This window comes from Pinus tabuliformis, chromosome 3_2, assembly GCF_031772625.1.
Source record: "Pinus tabuliformis cultivar Carrire ecotype Pingquan chromosome 3_2, CPIR1, whole genome shotgun sequence".
Lineage (NCBI taxonomy): Eukaryota > Viridiplantae > Streptophyta > Pinopsida > Pinales > Pinaceae > Pinus > Pinus tabuliformis.
In genome coordinates, this window is record NC_142302.1 from 1,097,731,938 (window position 1) to 1,097,755,218 (window position 23,281).

A 23,281-nucleotide genomic window follows, 5' to 3' on the forward strand; every position below is an offset into this window, starting at 1 on the left:
TGCAGTCAACCCTGCGATTGGTCTGCGGTCAAAGTCAACAAAATGCCTTGGTTCTTGAGCCAATAGGTGCAGCCTGCCAAAAACGAAATTATGGTACAAAAACCAAAGTCAAAGGAGGTCAAACCACCCACGGTCAACACTGGTAAAACCTGCAACAGTATATGAAATTTTGGCCCTGTAATTCGTCCTTCTGCTACACACGTGTGAGGAAAAGAGATGCCCAATAAGTTGTACGAACCAATCAGATGAGGAGAGAGAAGGATGTGTGAGTGAGTGAGGTGCCAAATGAGGTTGGAGGTCTCTCTTATTTATACAAATCATTGAGGGTGAAGTGACATGTCTCTTGGGCTTCATGAGCCTACATGAAGATGTGGCCGACCTTGACAATTTGCACATGTGTGGGCATAAATTCAAAAACACATTTCTACTTGTCCAAATTTGATGATCTTTAGGTCGATTTTGGTCCTCTCGAAAAGAGGAATTCAATGCAATAATCATCTCCATCAAATGAGTTGTCCAATAGTGGAATTTGGCCCTAGTTGCCAATTTTAACACTCCCTCTCAACTAGGGAGAATTCCACCTGTCAATCCATCCATCATCATGCCATCCAGTCATCATATACCATCTCTGCATCTCATCTCTACTTTGTTGAACACTGATGTAACAATGAAGAAGAATTAATCGAGAGTGAGTCACAAGACCTTGCCACTCTCCACTGACAAAAGTCAGTCCAGGGGTAGAACCCTAATCAGATTTGATCCAAAATCAAGTTGTTGAACATCGTGCATCCTAGTCATAGGGAGTACAGCAGTGTACGATGTGTCCATCGGTAGTGCTATGGTCCCTCACCACTTTTCCCAACTCATTAGCCAAATGAGAGGTACTTCCCATGTGTCCTAGACTACATGGGTAGGATGATGTTGGGGCAACAACAGGGAAAGAATAAATTACAATTCTACTCACAACCACACGTAGGGAAAGGATAAACCACATCCTACGCGCATGCAAACCACCAAGAGTAGGGAAAGGATGAACCACGTCCTACATTCATGCCAACCAATAATCATAGGAAGGATCCTACATGTGGGGAAAGGAAGAACCACATCCCATCGACATGTCAACCATCAATCGTAGGAAATGAGCATCCTACATGTGGGGAAAGGATGAACCATGTCCCACCGACATGTCCACATGTGACAACCGACAAATTCCTATATGCATCTCTCACTAGGGTATCCGCATGAGAAGGTGAACCACTCATCCTGCTCATATGTCATAGGAGAAGGTGAACCACTCATACTATGCATATATCATCAGCTATAGGGTAAGGCGAACCACTCACCCTATCATCATGCAGTATCACATGTGAAGGTGAACCACTCACCCTATACACAGTGTACCTATAGTGGAAGGTAAACCACTCAACCTATACATAGTGTACCTATAATGGAAGGTGAACCACTCACCCTATGGTTGCACATAACTCCAAGAAGTACCCCAAGCCCCCAGGAGCTCCCAAAGCTCAATGTTCAACCAAGACCCTCCTAGTAGGGTCTATCCATGACTCCCAGCCTCTCTCTAAAGAAATATAATCTTGACCTTACCAAAAGATTATGTAAGGATGACAGTAATTTGCTCATCCAACCAACAATGATGGAGGTCGTAGCTCTCTAATGTACCATATCAAGATAAAGCAGTACCCAATACTTGGAGTTGTAGTGGAACATGGATTCTTTGAAAAATGAATCCCACTCAAGAATATCGCAATATACAATGGTGGTTACCAGCACGTGCTCAAATGGCTCACTGAAGAGCTTCCTCAACCAAAAGGTTTCATAATAAGCCATACTTGTTGCTACATTCAGCCTCAAAAGTGCTTCCAAAGCAATCGAATCAAGAGATATAGCACTAGATGTGCTCTTTCCATTCATCACACTGCCAATCGAGCCAGCATCAGAATATTCATGGAATCTTAGATTCCAGCAGTGTACCTCAGATTATAGATAATAGAATCATAGAGATATCTCAATAAGCAGCTATCCAATATATGAGGCTCATCCATAGATCGACTCAGAGTCTTCATAGCGAGGCATATGACTAATAGGGTGTTCATCAAGAACACCAGGGATCCCACAAGATATACATATGCAGACCAATAGCTTCTCCATCTCATCAAACCTTTAAGTGCAAAGAATAGTGCATCAAGGCTAGGTCTTCCATCTTGACTTTAAAAGTCAACTCCCTCTTACATTGATAAACGAGAGGGTCATCAATCAAACATCATCAATAGTTGCATCTTTACAATCCAATCAACATGGCTTGTCCATAACTCCCTCTGAATATAGGGAAAGTGACCTTGCCAAAACATAATCATCGAGCCACCTGTAACCTATCCCTTTTCCTTAGGTCCATGTGCCAAAGTCATCAATCATAATCATGTAGCTTCCATGCAACCTCTCAAGTAACAAGGATATATCAAGGCATCATCAGAGTCATCATAATCATAATCAACTGCCATGACTTGCCTTCATCAATAGACATCGGGCAAGAAGAGTCATCGGGTCATACTACCGAGGATTCTATAGCTCCCTCTAAAGCCTTGCTTCACGTGATCATCTAGCTTTCAATCATGAGCTTCTCATGCAAGGGATGACACTTTCCACAAGGAAACTGCAACAACAAATTTCTAGGAAGCTTGCTTCAGATCAGAAAGTAAACTCTAAAGAATCTTCATGAACCTTCTTCAACCAGAGTGAAGAAATCCTCCCATGAGATTGTCCCAAAATAGCTGCATTATCCTTCATTGCTAGATGACTGCAACCAACGCATTAAATCACCCAATCCATGATGAGGAGGGGTCCTTCGCATCCAGGCATCCATATTCATAAGACCATCCTTCATAAGATCCTGGCACAATGCATCAAAGTGCCCAATGACCCAATCAAGATGCCAAAATCAAGGTCCTCACAGTTCCCTCTCATCGTGCTTGCCAAGACATAGGATCTGCCATGCACATCCTTCTTCCAATGCTTTCTTCATGAGGCACCTGCAATAGCCATAGACAAGCACTACCAAGCACAATATGTGATCATAAAAGCATGAGATATGATATAGGGTTTTCATACACTAATGGAGGATGGAATTCAAAACATCATCCTCATCAATCACACCCTAGAATTCACAAACCCTTAAAAAACAAAAGAAAGGGTTTCTTATGAGGGAACATAATAGGGTTAGGGTTTCATATGTGAGCTAGGGTTTCCCATGAACCATCCAAGGTTTTTATTCAAATCAATCCCTCCATCACAAGAGCCTTAAAACAAATAAAAATAAATGCATTGCATGTACCTTCAAAGATACCATACCTCTAATTTTACGTTCATACAGGTTGCTACAGGGGTCTACACCAAAGTGCCTTGCACTTCTTCTATCTGCCAGACTTTCAAGGGTACTTTCATCCTTATCCAAAGGTGCCAACATAAAGGAGCTGCATACTTTTCCTTTGCTTCAGTTGCTAGACAAAAATAGGATCACATGGAGGGCTGCCACTAAACCTTTTCGACAAAATCACACTAGCTACTACATAATGAGCAGTTTAGTCAACAATATGACATTATGGAGGGCTTTTACTATTCTTCAAAAATCATTTTCAAATTCATGTCTAAAAAGACCATCCTTTCTCATAATTGCATCCTCTATTTTCATTGGCTTCAAGGCACCTTTTATGAAGGCTTCAAAGACATGAATATATATATATAGATATTCCTTATTGATTTGCAAGTCGGCTTCAATGGAACTGGCTTATAACACTTGTGTGTGTGTGTGTGTGTGTATGTGCTTGTAACAGTGATAAGGACTCGACCTCTTCTTCAATACACATAATAGGGTTCCTTGATTTTACTGATATGGATGACATAGGATGCCCACTGATTGTCTTTTCAAGGCTACAATTCATACCTTGCAAATATATGCATACAAGATCTTGGCTTCCTTAAATTATGGAGGGCCTTAGAACTATCCTTTATAATGTTGTGCCACTAATTCCAAGACAAGTCCTCCTCAAGATGACTGATAGGATACCACCCTTCTAGTTATAAATGAAGTCACCTTTTAGGGCCTCATAGTCCAGTGACCACAATGTATCAAAGTCCACACAACTACCGATTTTTTTCTTCAGATTAGGGCATTTAACTTTCTTCAGAACAATGAGAATAACAAATTGATAACAAGGATGCATTGTCAAGAGCAGCAAAAGCAAAATACCCTTCAATTCTACTTGTGCAAAGAAGTCCTCTTCAGACAAAGGGCAGAAATACCTTGTTTATACTTAGAATCAAGCCTTCAAAGTAATGTACAAAGATGCCATGAATTGATCCACATTAAATTCCTCAGTGTAGACGGGGAACTCAATGACTCGGTCTAAAGGTTATTGTGGCTCAATTACAAATGCTTTCACTTTGAAGAATAACACAGTGAAACCCTCTCCAATCAGGTCACAGAACTTAACACTATAGGTTTAGTCCATGGTTCTTTACATGCCTTGAATTACCACGGGCCTCCTAAAAGGCCGAAGTCTTGTCAAAAGGAGTTGCACTAGTCTCAAGCATTTACAACCTTGATGCATGCCATAAACCATATAATAATGAGAGTACTCTGCCTAGATTACTGCCCTGCCATTGGGCCGAAAATCCTCCACTGGTGGCCAATCAATGTTCAGATCCCACAGCCGGAACAGCCCTAAGCACAACAAAAAATGGCAAAATTGTGCCATAGATGACCTTGGTTGAGGTTGAGTACCCTTAGACAGTTACTCGTTTAGTGAGTGACCTAAACAAAAAACAAGAGAAAAATGTCAATCTTCCACAGTAGATTCGCTGCTCCACAGGGACGCAATACGGTTGAAGGACTTTAGCATCTTCAAATTTGATTAATGGCCTTCATGAGCTATTTAGCCCAACTCTTGCATATACCCAGACTTGCATTATTTTTCGAGACCTCTCATACTTCAAATGCATTTTCAGTCCACTACTTTATCTTGACTTTAGGGAAACTTGACAACATCTCTTGTGATTGCATTCCTCCTCTTGCTTGGGCTTGACCTCACCTAGCTCTGATTCCATGTTAATTTTTGAGTTAACATGTTCTTTGCTTAGGTCAGTTACTTCATTAATCCATTAGCCCATTATTAATTCCATTAATCCATTAGCAATCACATTAACCATTATCATATGACAGTAATTGATGAAAGAACATCAAACATAAATGCAGAAGACAAGCCAAGACAAGAGGACACCAGATTTGGCAAATGCCAGGGAAAAACCCCAAGATGGGGAAAACCCTTTGATCAATTCTTCTTATTATTATATCAAATGTTTAGCAGAGAGAGAGAGAGTACAAAAGTCAAAATTGACTTGCCAAATTAGAGTCAAAACAACCCTGTCAAATCTGCAGTCAAATTCTACCCTAACCAGAAAGTCAACGATGGTCAACGCAATAGCAAACAGTCCTCTATGGAGCTCGGTCGAAGGCAGTCAAACTCGGCCTTTTGAAGTTATAAAAGTCAACCCAAAACAGTCATGAAAACAACGATCAAACTTGGTCAACTCTATGGTCAAGTCTAAGGTCAACCTTGCAATTGGTCTGCGGTCAAAGTCAACAAAATGCCTCGATTCCTTAACCAATAGATGCGGCCTACCAAAAACGAAATTCTGGTACAAAAACTGCAATCGAAGGAGGTCAAACCACCGTTGGTCAACGTTGGTCAAACTAGCAACAATCTCTGAAATTTCGGCCTTGTAATTCGTCCTTCCGCTGCCACACGTGTGAGGAAAAGAGATGCCCAATAATTTCAAAAACACATTTCTACTTGTCCAAATTTGATGATCTTTAAGTTGATTTTGGTCCACTCAAAAAGAGGAATTCAATGGAATAATCATCTCCATCAAATGAGTTGTCTAATAGTGGAATTTGGCCCTAGTTGCCAATTTTAACAAGTAGGCCACGCAGGGCAGGTCGTGACAAAGAAATTGTTGAGTATTTTTGTTGCTATAATTTTTTGAAGTGTACACTTGCTATAATCGAAATTTTCAAGTTGAATACAAGCCCAATCTTTGTTGGTTTTCCCCACATCGAGGTCTCCAGGATAAAACTATGTCAAATTATTTTTATGTGCTTGGTTTTTTGGTTATTTTATTTATGTTGTGCATGTTGAGTTAGAAAGCTAGTGTACTTGGCATCATAAAATTCAGATCTAAAAGTTAATTCTTATTTATGTTTTGAGTATAATTTTATTGCGCATAAAATTTGACCTAAGTTCAATAAATCTAACAACACTTTTCTTATTAGACCACATACACCATGTCAAGAAAGTAAGATTATCTTGACCCCACACAATATTTGACACATCCAATAACGTTTTACCATCATTCCAAGATTGTCTTTCATCAACTAATATCCTATTTCATGTTCTCCATCTCACTAAACCATATCAAAGTCTCCTCCAAGAACCCACTCAAGAAGGCAGAGTGATTAAGACAACCAACGCCATAATTGTACTCTACCAATTGGGTTTTGGTAGTAGCATTAATTGAGAAGAAGCTCCACACCCTTCATGGTAGCATCGTTGTCATCCAACAACAGGATGAGATGGGTCCACCCTTATGGTGTGAATAAACAATACTATCCATGAAGAAATAGCACAAATAGCCCCCATTTACCCTTCTCATATTCAGTAGTAACATATTCCCTAGTCAACTTATTAACTAATGAGCACAAATTGAAGCCAATAACTTTAATTTCCTAAAGAAGGAATATATATGAAGTTAGTCGGCCATGATATATTTGACAATGTCACATCTACCATCTCTCCAAACTCCCCTAACATTCTAGACCAAGAGATTTAACTTAAGGAGTAACTCATGTCAAGCCATTGCTCAAGGACTAAAAAGGAGTTTTAATTAGTTACCTCCTTAGCAAGGAGGTGTCCAAAGTGCAAAAAGTCCCTAATAAGGAAAAGTATGGATCATTGGAATGAAACCTAGATGCAAATACTTACAAAGAAATTGGTGAAAAATGTGGATGAGACTCAATGTTACCTGGAATATTTGTCTCTACATATGGACACTTGCTAGGACAAGCCACATTGCACTCGTAGAGAGACAAAGCCAAGTTACCAACAAAATACTTACTAAGCATCTTGACTATTGTCAGGATATTCCGACACATAGGAAATAGTTAAGTATAACTTGGTCTAGTGTATAGTTAGGTAAAGTGTGTTTCTTTAGTATGTATTTTTTGTAACTTACAATCTGACGGTCACAACATGTTCTAGACATGAAGCGATCTGACGGTTCATTATCTCCTTGGTATTATCGATACTTGATTTGTGGCTTGACACTCGATTGGTCCATGATCTCTATTTAAAGAGCATGGAGGTTCATTTGTTTGTGACCGTTTATGAGAGAAGCTTATGTAAATTTTCTTTCTTTTTATTAATAATATTGCTTGAAGTGGCCATGTTGGCTCAGGCCATGGATTGTTTCCCTCTTTGAGGGTTTTAACCACGTCAAGAATACTGGTGTACTAATTTGTGATCTATTTGTGAGTAGTTTCCTTTGGTGTTCAATCTAAGGAACTTACCCTATAAATTCCTACATGGTATCAGAGCCATTCGAGGGCCGCATCCGTTGGTGATCCAAATCCGAAGTTGGTACAACTACATCCGACTATCGTTTCCTAGATCTACTATTTATGACCGCTTTCGGACTGAGAGGACTGCTCTATTGTGTTAGGAGCATCTATTCCAGTGAGGAACCCTTTTCGTTTCATGCGAAAAGGTTTCTGCTAGCCCTAGCTACGTCATTTTTAAGATATGGAGGTATATAGGCTTTATTTGCAGTTATAGTTATTTATCTCTCTATTTATTTCAGTTTATAGTCCTCTATAATTTTTTTATTACCGGATCTATACCTTTCATTTATGTGTATGCTCTTTGCCCCGCAACTCTATGCGATCCAGGAAACTAGAAACAGAAAGAAAAGATTTTTCTCATGCGTATGCTCTTTTCCACCGCGCCTTAGTGTGATCTCAGAAAATCAGAAACATTGAGGAAAATATCTAGTTTCCGAGGGACTAACCCCAAATCTAACTTTAAGCCATAAGGCTTGGATACTTTTGCTTATTTGTTTGGTTTGTGTGTTTTTGTTTTGTAGACAAAAAGGGGTTTTTCAAGCAAGCACGCATCCCAAAGCTTCGGTGAGCTAAAAAAAACCTTCCTCCTTTCCAACAATTACTAAATCTTTTAACTAGCTCACTTGGTCTAAAGTTACTTTATGAGAATAGAAGTCTTGGGTTCAAGTCTTTTTTTTTGTTGAGTTACTTTTTCAAAAAGCACATGTAACTTATGTTTTAAAGTTACTTTATGTAAAAGTGTTCTCACCCATTATAAAAAGTGAGTCACTTATAATTCTAAAGTCACTTTATCTTTTATTTAAGTTACAATTTAGTGGATAGTTCATAAAGTACCATTGTAAAAGTGACTCACTTATTTATAAAAGTGGGTCACATAAAGTAATCTTTTTTTTTAAAGGTGAACTAATTAGATTAAGTTTGGAAAGACGGAGAAATTTTTTAAATATAACATTATAATCAACTTCCAAACATTCACGTGGTGCCTTGGCATCTTCAACAACTGTTCTTCAAAAAGGCATAACTTCTTCATCCGAAAATCGTTTTCAGAGCCATTTTTTTTAATCGGCCTAATTTTTCGAGACATTTCCATTGGAACACTTAGTTTCAGCATCTATAACTTCAGTTTCTTTTAAAATGGAAAGTCCATGCCTAGTTATTCTTAACACCACCAACTAGTTCCAAATTTCCAATGGCTATCCTGCATGGTGGATTTACTTGGAAGTAAAGGTCTTTATAGAATAGCCTCAGGCCAAGAGTCTAAACCTAAAGATGAAGATAAGCTAGCCAAATGGAAAATAAGCAAGATCAAGCACGTGGGTTGATAGGGATGTCTATTTCTCCAAACCTTAAATTCCATATCGCAGAAATTGATACCCCTGATGAAGCAATGAAAAAGCTCAGTATTGTTTTTGGAATTAAAAATGAAATTAGAGCTCATCAACTCGAAAATGAGTTGCTTACTTTGGACCCCAATAATTTTTCTTCCATTGAAGATTTTTTGTCCAAGTTCAAGACCCTTAGACTTCTCTTGGAAGGTGTTGAGGTTAAGAAGGAAGATGGTAGCCTTATCTATTCCATTCTTACTAAGTTAGGACCAGCCTACTCTGTGTTTGTTTCCACCTTCCATTCCACTAAAGAAACCTTTATTTCTCAAGGAAAAGACTACAAGTCCCCCTCTTTTAATGTCTTTTGCGATTCTTTAATAAGAGAACAAGAAAAACTCTTACATCTTGGTCTTCTTAATACTGGAAACTCTTCTAAGAAAGCCTTAGTAGCCCAGCAGCAACCACGTTCAATGAATCCTAAGAAGCAACATCCTAAAAAGAATGGTCCTAAACCAAACAAGGGTCCTAAGCAATTTCAGTCTCAAAATGAAAAATCAACTCAACAAAATGATAAGGCAAATAAAAGAAAAGGGAAAAAGACTAATAGACATTGCAATTTTTGTAATCATGATGGCCACTTAGAATCTAAATGCTTTAATAAGAAGGAAGTTTTGAGAGCAGCAATGAAGAAGCATAACATCCATTTGGAGCACTCTTCAGCGTCAACTTCATTGTCAAGAATAGCACTTTCTGCATGTGATTGTCAAGCATCTCAGTCTAGTTATGCACTAATGTATCTTCTTCTTCTTCTCATTCTCATGAGTGGCTCACTGATTCTGGAGCTTCTTATCACATGGCCAAAAACAAAGCCATGTTTTCTTCTTTAAAAGATTATAACACCAAAAATATATATGTTGGTGATCATAGATCTCTTAGTGTTGTATGGTCTGGAACTATTCATCTAGAAAATGGTTAATTTAATGATGTATTATGTGTTCCCCTCCCCCAAAAGAGAGTTGCTCGTCTTAGTTACTTATTTGAGAGGGGTCGCGTTACCTCTCCCATAGGTCGAGAGTTCGACAGGCTCACAATGGCGGCCTTAGCAATCGAGCCGATGGCAGCCTTGACAGTCGAGTGTGCTTACGCACCCCTGTCAGTCCTCACCCTGCCGATGATGGCGGCCTGGTGATCGACCTACCTTATCCTGCAACCTTCTACCTGTATATCAGATAACTCATTCAGGTGAAGGTAAAACTGTCAAATTTTCACCTCATGATGTTGTAATTAAGGACCTAAGAGATCCTAGACAGATTTTAGCTATTGGCATTGTTGATGATTTTACAATGCTGTATAAGTTTGACAACTTTGGGTCATCAAATCGTCCCTCGATATTTGTTGCTCATAATGATGACGTGAGCAAACTTTGGCATGAGTGATTTGGTCACTTAAACTATCGCTCCCTTCAAAATCTATGTAAAGAAAATATGGTGATAGGTCTTCCTATGGTATCTTGTAGAGATGGTGTTTGTTCTAGATGTGTACTCAGAAAACATAATCGAGATAGTTTTGAAAAACATGCCTCTTGGCACGCCTCAACCCCTTTACAGCTTGTGCATAGTGATTTATGTGGTCCACTTCCAGTTGTTTCATTCTCTGGCTACAAGTATTTCTTAACTTTCGTTGATGATTTCTCCGGACGCACTTGAGTATACTTCTTAAAACTCAAGAGTGAAGTCTTTCACATGTTCTTCGGCTTTAAGGCCTTTGTTGAGAAACAATCTGGACATCAAATTCTTAAGCTAAGATCTGATAATGGCGGAGAATATGTTAACAACAAATTCATCAACTTTTGCACTGAGCATGGAATTCAATTGCAACATATTGTTCCATATACTCCACAGCAAAATGGTGTAGCTGAAAAAAAGAATCGCACCTTAAAGGAATGGCTAATTGTATGCTTCAACCTAAAGGACTTAGTCTTAATTTTTCGACAGAAGCAATTAACTGTGCAAATTACATAGTAAATCGCACTCCTACTAAGGTTTTAAAGAATATCACTCCAGAAGAAGCATGGAGCTCAATTAAACCAGATGTAAGTCACTTTCGTGTTTTTGGAAGTGAAGCATGGGCCCATATTCCAGATGAGAAACATAAAGCCTTGGAACCTAAGAGTGAAAAATGTACTTTTGTTGGATATTCTGAAGATGTCAAAGGATATAGACTTCTTCAACCTAACTCCAAAAATATTATCATTAGAATAAATGTAAAGTTTGATGAAAATATATCGGCCTACAAGCCTAGTTCGGCGGATGTGCCACCTCTCTCTATCTCTTCTAATTCTGAAAATATTCATTCTTCAGATGATGACAGTGAGGATGACAATCCTCCCCCACCTTCTCGAGATCTTCCTTCAGCTCCTTAGCTTCCAAAATGGATCTACGCTATTCGGGATGCAGCGAATTATGATCCTGACACCTTTGTATAAGCTTTAGGCCATCCAGATTAGGACACAGTTATGAATGAAGAATGTCGTCATTATTGGCAAATGATACATGGGACCTTGTTCATTTTCCCAAGGGACGAAAACTTGTTAGATGCAAATGGGTTTACAGAACCAGGTTTGGACCAGATGGAAAAGTTGATAAACATCAAGCTCGTCTTGTTGCTAAGCAGGGTTGCGGGGGAGCGCCCCCCCCCCCCTCGCTCCCATTCCCAATTCGCGTTCCGAGCGGGAGCGCACTCTCGAAAACGTTCCCGAGGAGGGAGCGTTTTCGGGAGCATGCTCCCTAAAAAAAAACGCTCCCTACCTTTTTCGGGAGCATTTAGCCTTTTTTGCAAAAAAAATTGCAGTAATGTTCCAAATGCAATTTTTTTTCAAAGAAACAAATAAGTTTTGAGTGGGGCAGCTTAATGATCAAGCCTATGGCCCTAGTATTGATATGCGATTCATGGTAATGTTAAATTCTTAAAGTAAAAGTGACATTCTCCTTAATCTTCATTTTCATCCTTTTACTTAAATTTTTAACATTACCATGAAATGGCTCAGGATGTTTGAGAGTGATTCCGACCTCATTGGATTTCATTTGGAGAAAGTAGAATTTTAGATTTCATTCAAATCCAGCAAACTTATCAGTTTTTCAGGGTTTCAGGATTGGCGGATTGCAATGTTTCCATTGAATTTTGTCATGTATTAGGATATGGAACTCGTATTTAATCAAGAGCACCAATCCCTCTATGTACCTTGATGTTAGTGACATTGGTTGTTGAACTCCTCTATCATGACCCTCCTAAAAATGTACGCACCACTCAAACAAAATCTTGACTTGACATGCTATGCTTTTTCTATCTTATGTTAATGCTTAGAGGGTGATATACTGACAAAGATCCCTATACAGATACAGAGGTAATGACAAAGATACATCTGGATATTAATGCTTAGAGGGTGATATTAATGACAAAGATCTTGATTTTCCAACAAGACTAAAAAATTAGACATTTCTTGTGGTGGCAAGAGGCCCAAGCATAAGCAATAGATAATAGATTTACTTGTCTTTTCTAGTTTCTAGCAGTTTTTATAACTGTTGACTCTTTCATATTTATTATGATACTTTTTTAACAATATATGACAATTTAAGTTTGAAGTTACCAATAATACTCATTAGTAATGAATTATGAATATGATGCTTCATGAAAGTTGAAAGTTGTTTCATTTCATTTTATAACATTTCATTTCATGTTAGATATTATTTGTTGTAATGGTTACACTTAGCTTACAAGTACAACTTTGGCGATCAATGATGATAAATGTTATATATTGAATTTTGAAAGCTTGAAACTTTAAGATTGATGAATCATGAGACTCAATATGTTGTATGTTACTATTTACTAACTTGTGGACATGGTTGATGAAGATTATAACTTCTAGATGATTGTTGTTATAATGGTTCAATCTATGTTTTTTTATGTTTTTTATATTTAATTCATCATTCTACATGTTTTTGTTGACAATGTATCAAAATATAAAAATATATATATATATATATATATAAAAAACGCTCCCGGGATTCGCTCCCAAACCGGAGAGCTTTTGAAAATGTTGCTCCCGCACCCATTTTTCGCTCCCGCCCAAAGTAACACTGTTGCTAAGGGTTTTTCACAAGTTGAAGGCATTGACTATACTGAAACCTTCTCCCCTAATGCCAAAATAAACTCTATCTGCCTTGTTCTTTCCCTTGCTGCCTCTTTCAAATGGGAAGTCCATCAAATGGATGTTAAATTCGCCTTCTTGCAGCATGAAGAAATCTATATGGAACAACCCCCTGGCTTTATACAAAAAGACTCTAGCCTTGTATGTCGGCTTAAGAAAACCCTTTATGGTCTCAAACAAGCCCCCTGGGCTTGGTATGCCAAAATGGATAGCTTTCTTTTAGATATTGGCTTTTCTAGGTGTCATTCTTACAATACTGTCTACACCAAGAAAGTGGGTAAGTCCCGTATCATTCTTGTTCTTTATGTTGATGATCTTATCCTTACTGGTAGTAATCCCAACCTTATAAACCATGTGAAGTCTAGCCTTAAAAAGAAGTTTGAAATGACAGACTTAGGACACTTGCATTATTTTCTTGGTCTTCAAGTCTTGCAATCCAAAGAAGGTATTTCCCTTTCTCAGTCCAAGTATGCCTGTGATCTTCTATGCCACTTTCACATGGAAGACTGTAAGCCAGCCCCTTCTCCTTTTCAGTCTGGAGTCAAACTTTCAGTCACTTGTATTTCCCCTAAAGTTCATGCTACCTTATACCGTCAGCATGTTGGAAAACTTTTGTATCTGACCCATACCCGTCCTGACCTTTCCTTTGTTGTTGGCCTTGTTGCTCGGTTTATGCACAAAGCACATGAAAGTCATTGGAAAGAAGCTAAAAGAATACTTCGTTATGTTCGAAATACAATTCAATTTGGGATTCATTACAGTGCAGGAGCATCTCCTCTGTTGGTTGGTTTCACTAATTCTGATTGGGCTGGTGACCCTGATGATCGGAAGTCTACTGCAGGTTATGTCTTCACTCTTGGTTCTAGACCTACTACATGGGCTTGCAAGAAACAAAGTGCCATTTCTCTTTCTTCAGCAGAAGCAGAGTATCGTGGCATTGTTGAAGCTAGTAAGGAAGCCCTGTGGCTTCGTCAGATTCTGTCAAAGTTTGGTTTTCAATAGCAGCATCTGACTACACTTTGGTATGATAATTAAAGTTCCATTCAACTATGCAAAGATCCAGTCCAACATCAGCACAGCAAACACATTGAACTACACATGCACTTCATCAGAAAGCTCATTCATGACCATGTTCTTGAAGTGCAATATTGTTCAACTGATGATCAAGTTGCAGACATCTTTACAAAGGCTCTCACAAAGGCAAGTTTGCTGAACTTCGATTTATGGTTGGAGTTCAAGAAGTTGTCAGTATGGGGGGATAGGCTCTAATGCCTCCTTCATTCTCCTATTGTGTCATCTTTGTACATCCTTCAATCCTATCCCAAGTTGTTCTTAAGGGGGGATGTTAGGATATTCCAACACATAGGAAATAATTAAGTATAACTTGGTCTAGTGTATAGTTAGGTAAAGTGTGTTTCTTTAGTATGTATTTTTTGTAACTTACAGTCCGACAGTGACGATATGTTCTAGACATGAAGTGATCTAACGGTTCATTCTCTCCTTGGTATTACCGATACTTGATCCGTGGCTTAACACCCGATTGGTCCATGATCTCTATTTAAAGAGCATGGAGGGTCATTTGTCTGTGACCGTTTATGAGAGAAGCTTATGTAAATTTTCTTTCTTTTTATTAATAATATTGCCTGAAGTGGCCGCGTTGGCTCAGGTCGTGGACTGTTTCCCTCTTTGAGGGTTTTAACCACGTCAAGAATACTGGTGTACTGATCTGTGATCTGTTTGTGAGCGGTGTCCTTTGGTGTTCAATCTGAGTAACTTACCCTGTAAATTCCTACAACTATTAGGTAGAGAAATGACATGCATCTAATTTTTCTCTTTAGCAACCTAAAGTAAATGGCCTAAAACATTTATAACTATAAAATCAAGTAAACATGCTATAGGGAATCTTTGTCAAATTGATCCTTATAGGTGTTTTGAGGATGACAATCAAACATTCACTTATAGTTTGAAATAAGCCTAAGAAAACAAGTTTTCAACACAAATCTAAGCATACAACCAAAGCAAAGCCAACAAAGTAATATATCTACTATAAAACCCCACTCAAATCTATCATAAGCCTTGTCAAAATCTATCCCCAAGAAATGTGTTTTTCCCTATCTCCTTGGCACATTAAATAGACTCCCAAGCAAGATAAGTTATACAATATGAACCGCAAGGGGTTAGCTCAATTGGTTATTTCCCATGTTGCTAGGCATTTGTCTAGTTCTATGCCACTAGGTACCTAGTTCAAATCCCCCTAGGTGAGTTGCATTAGTCTATGTTGATGGGTTTACTAGGAATGCCAATCACAAAATTGAGGAAGTATACCTTGGGTTTCCCCACAAGGCTTTCTTTTGGGAAAAAGGTTGTCCAATATGTATTGACCATTAACAAAGCTGCTCTACTGCATTATAATCATCCTAGCAAGCACTCCTTCCAAGCCTCTAGCTATCACTTTAGCAATAACTTATATGCCACATTCAACAAAGTAATAATATGTTGCCCCCTATAATATCTCTTAGAGCCCTTGGGAATAATCTTGATGGTACCTAGTTCAGATCCCCCTAGGTGAGTTACATTAGTCTATGTTTATAGGTTTACTAGGAATGCCAACCACAAAATTGAGGAAGTATACCTTGGGTTTCCCCGCAAGGCTTTCTTTTGGGGAAAAAGGTATGTATTGACCATTAACAAAGCTGCTCTACTGCAATATAATCATCCTAGCAAGCACTCATTCGAAGCCTCTAGCTATCACTTTAGCAATAACTTATATGCCACATTCAACAAAGAAGTAATATGTTGCCCCCTATAATATCTCTTAGAGCCCTCGGGAATAATCTTGATGATCCCTGCATTGGACTATGCCTCCGAAGACTTATCACTTTATCAATACTGCTTGTTATGATAGGAGGAAGGCATAAATAACATACACATATATATTTATGCTTTCCTCCTATTGTAACGAGTGGTGAGTATCAATAAAGCAACAAGGGGTAAAAAGAGAGGGACATACATATATACATACATACATACATACATACATATTATGAAGTGGTTTACATTCCTTTCCACTACATTTTATTTCGCATGATATTCTTGGCTCCGCCCAACCTGTAATCCGTAAGAATAGGGATACAAGACACTTTTATGAGACACTTGAATAAGCAAACTGCAGAAAGAAAAGACAACAGCTAGATGCATGCACATCTAGGGGAGCAAGCTGTTGTCCTGGCTGAGGGCATATCCTTGTAGGCAATGTGGATTATTTTTGGAACAACCCTATTTCTAAATGCCAGGAATGGAGCGACTAAACTGATCCCATAGAAAATCTGAGACCATTTCTCCATCTTGTGTTAAAGTTTAAAGCCATTTTGTTTCATACTTTATTGAACAGTTGTAAATATTTAGGCTATGTGCCAGCCAATGTAATTGTTGGATTGTAAGATTTTGATTATCGTCAGTATGAGCATATGGTTTGGCAATTAGGTATCAAAGATATTAAGGGTGCCATATGATACTCGTTCCATTGTTCTGTGTAAGTGTCATACTTAATTAATCAAGTTTTCACAAACAAGATTAATGAAAGCAAACTATTACATATAATTGAAAAACTGCAACTAACTCTTCTAACCATTATAGTGATATGCAGTCTCACCTGATAGCATACAACAAAGAAATTTGTTATCGAACCTTCCAAAATCCTGTCCCCATCATTAGACAGCAAGAGCTCTGTGACTAATGGAGGGCGAAGTTTCTCCAAAGACTGCCTGGTCCTGCATATGTTCAGTTGCAGAATAGGAGCCTAAACATATTTGATTTCAGTGCAGAATTGATATATAGAAAATTACAAACCTTGAAAGATATCCATATACATTGAACGGATGGGTATATCTCTCACATGGCTAGTCACAGAAATAAGAAACCTTTGCTGCAGCTAGGGTGCAGGTGGGTGAGATAAAATCTAATGCCTGTGAGTAGATGAAGAAAATGTTGTCATAAAATAGAGTACACCCTAAGGAAAGATGGAGCAAAGAATTTATTGTGTGAGAAAAGGATGGAAGAAATCACAGGGAACATTCTTGGCATTCAATTTACTGTACAATTTGAATCTTGACCTTTCAACACTGTAACCTTTCAGTATTTGTAACCTACTATCACATTCCTACGACTTACTAAGACAATAATTGCACCAAGAAACACTAGGTGCATTCTACAGCCGGAGACAAGGTAGAAGCAATCCATCAACTCTCCATGTGTGTATGCTTGTGTATAGCAGTGCAGTGGATGTAGATGGTGTATTGAATTTGGACACTAGCACAAACCCATCTAAATCTGGGATCGATATGCACCTCGAGGTTATGAAGCTCAACGCTGCATATGATCAATCGATTCTTCATGTGTGGGTGCATGTGTGTATAACTGTGCATTGGATGCATTGATTATGAACGCGAGCACAAACCCATCCAGATTCGGGTTTTAGCTGTTTGTGTGAACTCTCGATATACATCTTGAGGCTTCACAACCTCCAGATGCATATCAGAACTGGGTTTGAATGGGTCATTGCTAGTATTTACGAATGCCCCAAAGTGACCATGAGAATTGGCATCCTAATTCTAGCATAAAACGTGTACATATCGAACATGCGTTGAGTAGAATATTGTACCTGACCCACTCAGAGAATTTTGACGAGGCAATCTCCCTTCCAGGTCCGACGATGGCCAATTGGACTCCACCCGAACTCGAGGAAGGAATGTAGCTTGAAATATGGACATATATATCGTAGGGCTTCTGTGGCTTAGAAAATGTTGAACCACCACACACAAGAGCTGTGATGGATAATTCTTCCCCAACTTTTCGGTCCTCCAAGGCCTTCGGAAGCCCGGCCTCCAATGAGGACTGGACAAGTTGCCTAATGGCATCATCCCAAGTGGATCCAGGACGAGGTTTTACAGGATACAGGTGGGGTTTAGCTTCTGCGAGAATGCTCAGGGATTGGGCAAGACGGAGCAGATGCCTCTCCCACAGCAGAATACAAGAGCCTTCCCCACCAGTACGACATGTTGTGTATGCTCCTGAAAATCATCAGCACGCCCAATCATTTGATTTTCAGATTGCACGCTGAACTGTTTGCAATGCCGAAACCCCTAAGTATTGATTGACATGACAAATACCTGGATTAGTCGATGCGAGGAACAGAGGGGCGGGTGGCGCATCAATATTTTTGAGCATACCATTCTGTACTACTATTCTTCCTGCCATTTCACTAATGATATAAAACTGCAGATGGGCTTTTCGTTACTTTCACCGTCAAAGTGATGTTGGAAATATATACGGAGTCACAACATTAGTGGGATAGGGAGGTCATCATGGCGTGCGTTATCTATATAACGTTAGTGGAATGGTCTGTTCATGGTTGTCATGTCGGAGCCCTGTAATTCTGTAACAAGCATATCCCACTTTGGAATTTATGAAAATCAGCCACGAAATAGCGATTTTGTTAGTGAGTGTTTATAATTTTTTAAGTTCTAACATTGTAGATGAATTTTAAAGTTTCCTTTCTCAATGGAATAATTTTACTGATTTAAATTAATAACTCTAAATATTCGCAGGCATATTTTCGCAATCAATAAATTATAATTGAAGGAGATTTTTAGAGAAGTGTGTTGTGATCCTAATGTTTCAGGGGAACTTTTCACCTCTCTTTAGGGTCTTAAGATTAATTGATGATATAAAGAGTCTTAAACTTACATAAATAAAGGATGGTATTAAAATTGTAAATGGTGTTCTTCTAATGGATATATTTTAACACCATCTTCTATTTATCTGGGTTTAGCACATTTCACATCATGAGTTAAGCTTCACGTCCCCGCAGATGGGTGAAGAGTATCACTAAGTAAAGATATGATCACAACACACACTTCTCTATAATTCTTCATCGACTTTACATTTTGTAAAAATCCTATTTGCTATATGGTTGGAATCTTTTATGATATGTGTATCAACTTTTTAATGATATATAATTGATTATGATGTATCAATATTGGCCAAAAATTATTTGGCTTGTCATAAAACTTTATTTTTGTTCTTAAAAAATTGGAGATATATTTTTCTAAATTTTCATAGTCTTACTAAGTTAACAAGTTATGAATGTCATAGCTACAAGACAATAATAAGAAATTTACCAATTCTACAAATGTTGCTACCTAACCCTAGCTAGCCATCATCGACTTCACTGTTATTGAACCTTCTACCATCCATGGTCAACTTTATAGGAGGGAGCACTATGTTTATACAAAGTTGTTACAAGGGATAAATGCCCCAACCAGCACTCGAACTCCATCCTTTGGTTCTATGCAAAAGATATGAATCTAAGCCAACAAAAAGGTGCTTCAACACAGGCTTCAGCCAATTGAAGATCTCCAGAAAGTTGTCTTCCAACAGCAGCCATATATCTAAAGTTTGAAGTACATTCAAATCTTATTGCAGAGTATAATCAATACATGAGAGATCACACCCTAATTAGCAAATTACTTGGCGTGTGGCCATCAAAAAAGGCCCTCTTCCACTAGATTCAACAAAAATAGAAGGAAATTGTAATATCAAGTTGGAATTAAGAGCAAAGGGCTTCTTCACCATTATCTTTGCCAATATAGAAGATTGAATGAGAATATTTGAAAATGAGCCATACTTCTTTAACTCTGCAGGACTTCACCTGAGGTTCTAAATGGAGAGATTTGTCTAGGATAAATAGAATTTCACGGCAACTCCAATTTGGATCTAAATGTACTCCTTGCCCAAATATTTATTGGATGAAGAGATACAAGTTGGCATTGGAAACACTCTGAGATGGTGCGCCAAAGTTTGGAAGGCCACAAAGCAAGGTATATATCATATGCTCGCATATGTGTTTACATGAATATCTCAAAACCCCTAATCAAGTCAATTGATATTTACTATCAAGACAAGCTCTGGAAGTAAATCTTAAATTATGAACATATCTTGTTCTGATGCAAAAGATGCCATGAATATGAGCATCTATACAGGAATTGCTCCCACTTGCACCTAAGATCTCTCTAGACCAGGTTCAGTCCACAAATTAGGATGGATTCTCAAAATCAATAATTTACACTGCCACAGGCCATGCTTCCTGCAACATCCCACCCAACATTTACCCACTTTTACTTACTTACTAGGGTAAACATGAGCTGAGAGTTACTATGCATGACCCAACTTCCAAGATGCGATTATGGAAATGGGGTCCACATGTCCAAAACTTACTACAAACACCCAGAGAAGCATGATCACACAACCATCGAAGTAACTTTCCCTGGTGATCATCTTCCCTGAGCTTAGACCACCTCTTGACCCAGATTTAATTCTCGTCCACATGCATACAAGCATGTAAGTGTGGCTAGAGGCTTCGAGTCGCACGCAGAACCCATCCTCAATGCGATTGTGGCCGAAATTTCCCAGTTCAAACAGTGTGACCACAAACTTTACTCCAAAAATTTAGGGCTAGCAATCTAACCAACTACCTAGACTTTTACATAACTCTACCAAAAATCAGTATAAGTCTTCATGCTTTGTTCCAAGCTATGTTCTTGCTCAAGCTTGCTTAATACATGTTAGTCATATTTTCAAACACTTTGTGACTATGGTACGTGTAGGTCATGAATGCATAAGTTTTTCATTGTTTTCATTAGTTTCATTATATGTTCATAAATAAGGCTTGTTGTCCTCTCATACTAGTTGCAACAAACACAGATTAACACATGCATTCATATAAAATATCCATGAGACTCTCAAAACCATGAGCAAGATCAACAACAGGAGCACTTCATATAATAAGAAATACACCATGCATGTAACATACACTTAGCCAACAAATAGGCCATGACAAACTGGTCACGCAATCAACACATTAACGAGAACTTATGTTCATTGATCTTCATATATTAACACATGCATAGTACCAACCAAGTCAAGGACTTCTACGTACCACCCAACAATAGATTGGGCTAAACTAAATCTTTCTTTCATCCAACCACCCCTCTTCCATATTCCAAGCCTAGATTTTGGATTACATGGGATAAACCAACACATAACCAAACAGGAAATATAGAGGAAAACCACCTCTACCCTCAAGCCATAGTGATTTCACCTAAACCAGTCCAAAAATCACCAAAATCAATACAAGCTTGGATGCATCAGAATTTCTTCACCATACCCAAAGGAATTTTCATGTCTCCACCCACCTATCAAGGGCTTCCCGGAGAAAACCATCACCACCCTCAACCTTCGAGATTTTTCTGAGACCACCTCAACCAAGATCCAAAACCTATCAACATTCAAAGCTCAACCAAACAGGGAACCCACTACAACATGGCTATCTAGGAAACGGCATAGGCAAAATTGTACATGACTGTCAATCCATGCCAATGACAACAAAACGACAATGCATGATCCATACATCATTTATTTACATGGAAATTCAACTCAAGGTTGTTACAACAGGGAACGCAGTCCTCGGTGTTCTATGACTCTTATGAGAAGACAAAATTGTTGAAAACATGACAAACATACTGCTTATTGGAGCTTTATAAACACATCTTGATGCAATATTCACACACACACACATATATATATACTAAGTACATTTGCTTCAACAAACAAATAAAGAATAATATAATGTATGCATCTGATCAGACATCTCCCACGTAGCTTCTTTGGGCCCAAAGTGCTTCCATTGCACTTTAACTTGCTTTATTGCTCGATTCTAAAGCATGAGCTTCTTTCGCTGCAAAATGCATTGTGGTTCTAGTTGGAATTCTCCCTTTGGTTCCACATATAATATAAACCAATCAATCACATGTTTAGTATCTTGTTTATATTTTTTAAGTAGAGAAACATGAAAAACACCATGAATTTTCACTGATGGAGGCAAAGAAAACTTACATGCCACTGGTTCGATCCTTTCAAGGATTTCAAAGGGTCCACAATAGCGAGGTGCCAACTTGGCACATGACCAATATTCAAGGAACTCTTCTTGGGTTTGATACGCAAGTACACATGCTCTCCAACCTAAAACTCATTGAATGCTCTGTGTTGAATTGCATAGCTCTTTTGCCTATCCTAAGTTGCCTTCAAATTCATTTTGATAACCTGCATCTATTGCTCCATCTATTACAACATATTTAGTCCAATCAACACCCTGCTCATTGGATCATCCAGCCGATAGGACTATTACAACTCCTCCCATAGGAGCCTCAAATGGACTCATCTTCAACGATTCCTAATACCCATTATTATAAGCAAACTCCATCAGTGGAAGATATTCCTCCCACTTCCTTTGTTGATGCATGATATACATCCTCAACATGTCCTCAAGGATCCTATTAATCCTCTTTGTCTTCCCATTTGTATGTGAATGATAAGTTACTCTAAAAGCTAGCTATGTCCCCAAGCCTACAAACAAATCCTTCCGAACTTGAAGTGAACTTGGCATCTCTATCTGATATAATCATCTTGGGAACTCCATGCAACCTCACTATCTCTTTATTGATGATTTGAGTCACTTCACTATCTAAATTAGTTGACTTCACTGCAATGAATTGAGCTACATTTCTCAACCTGTCGACCACAACCATTATGGATTCATGTTGCCTTGATGTCCTTGGCAATCCTGTAATGAAATCCTTGGAAATAACCTCCCATTTCCATTTGGGAATTGGAATAGGTTGCAACAAACAAGTTGCATGCTTGCATTCAACTTTCACCTTTTGGCAATCCAAGCACTTAGCAACCAACTCAACAACCTCTTTCTTCTTAAAAACCTTAAGGAGGTCCCAGCGTCTTAGAGCCTTCCTTAAGGCGGAAAGAGGTCCTAGGAAGAGGAATGATCCCAAGGATTGATTTTTTGGAGTGCACCTTCCGTTTATTCAAGGGACCACGAATAAGATTGCAAGGGTCCTAAAAAAGCATAATATTCCTTTGACATTTAGGCCCCTTAGCACTATTCGGAGCTCCCTAAGATTGGTTAAGGACCCTGTGAACCCCAAAGAT

General features: G+C 38.5%; 1 protein-coding gene across 2 annotated transcripts in view; it reads right to left on the reverse strand.

Moving 5' to 3' along the window:
- LOC149184499 (D-aminoacid aminotransferase-like PLP-dependent enzymes superfamily protein) overlaps nt 1-18,683 on the reverse strand; it is a 156,703-nt gene extending 138,020 nt beyond the window's left edge. For both annotated transcript variants that reach the window (XM_089417546.1, XM_089417544.1), the window contains exons 1-3: nt 18,391-18,683; nt 17,883-18,291; nt 16,875-16,992 (exon numbers count right to left, since the gene is read on the reverse strand). In XM_089417546.1, coding sequence (XP_089273672.1) covers nt 16,875-16,992; nt 17,883-18,291; nt 18,391-18,478 — 615 coding nt within the window. In that variant the 5' untranslated portion in view covers nt 18,479-18,683. The remainder of the gene's footprint in view (nt 1-16,874; nt 16,993-17,882; nt 18,292-18,390) is intronic.
- Between the last annotated feature and the right edge of the window lie 4,598 nt (nt 18,684-23,281).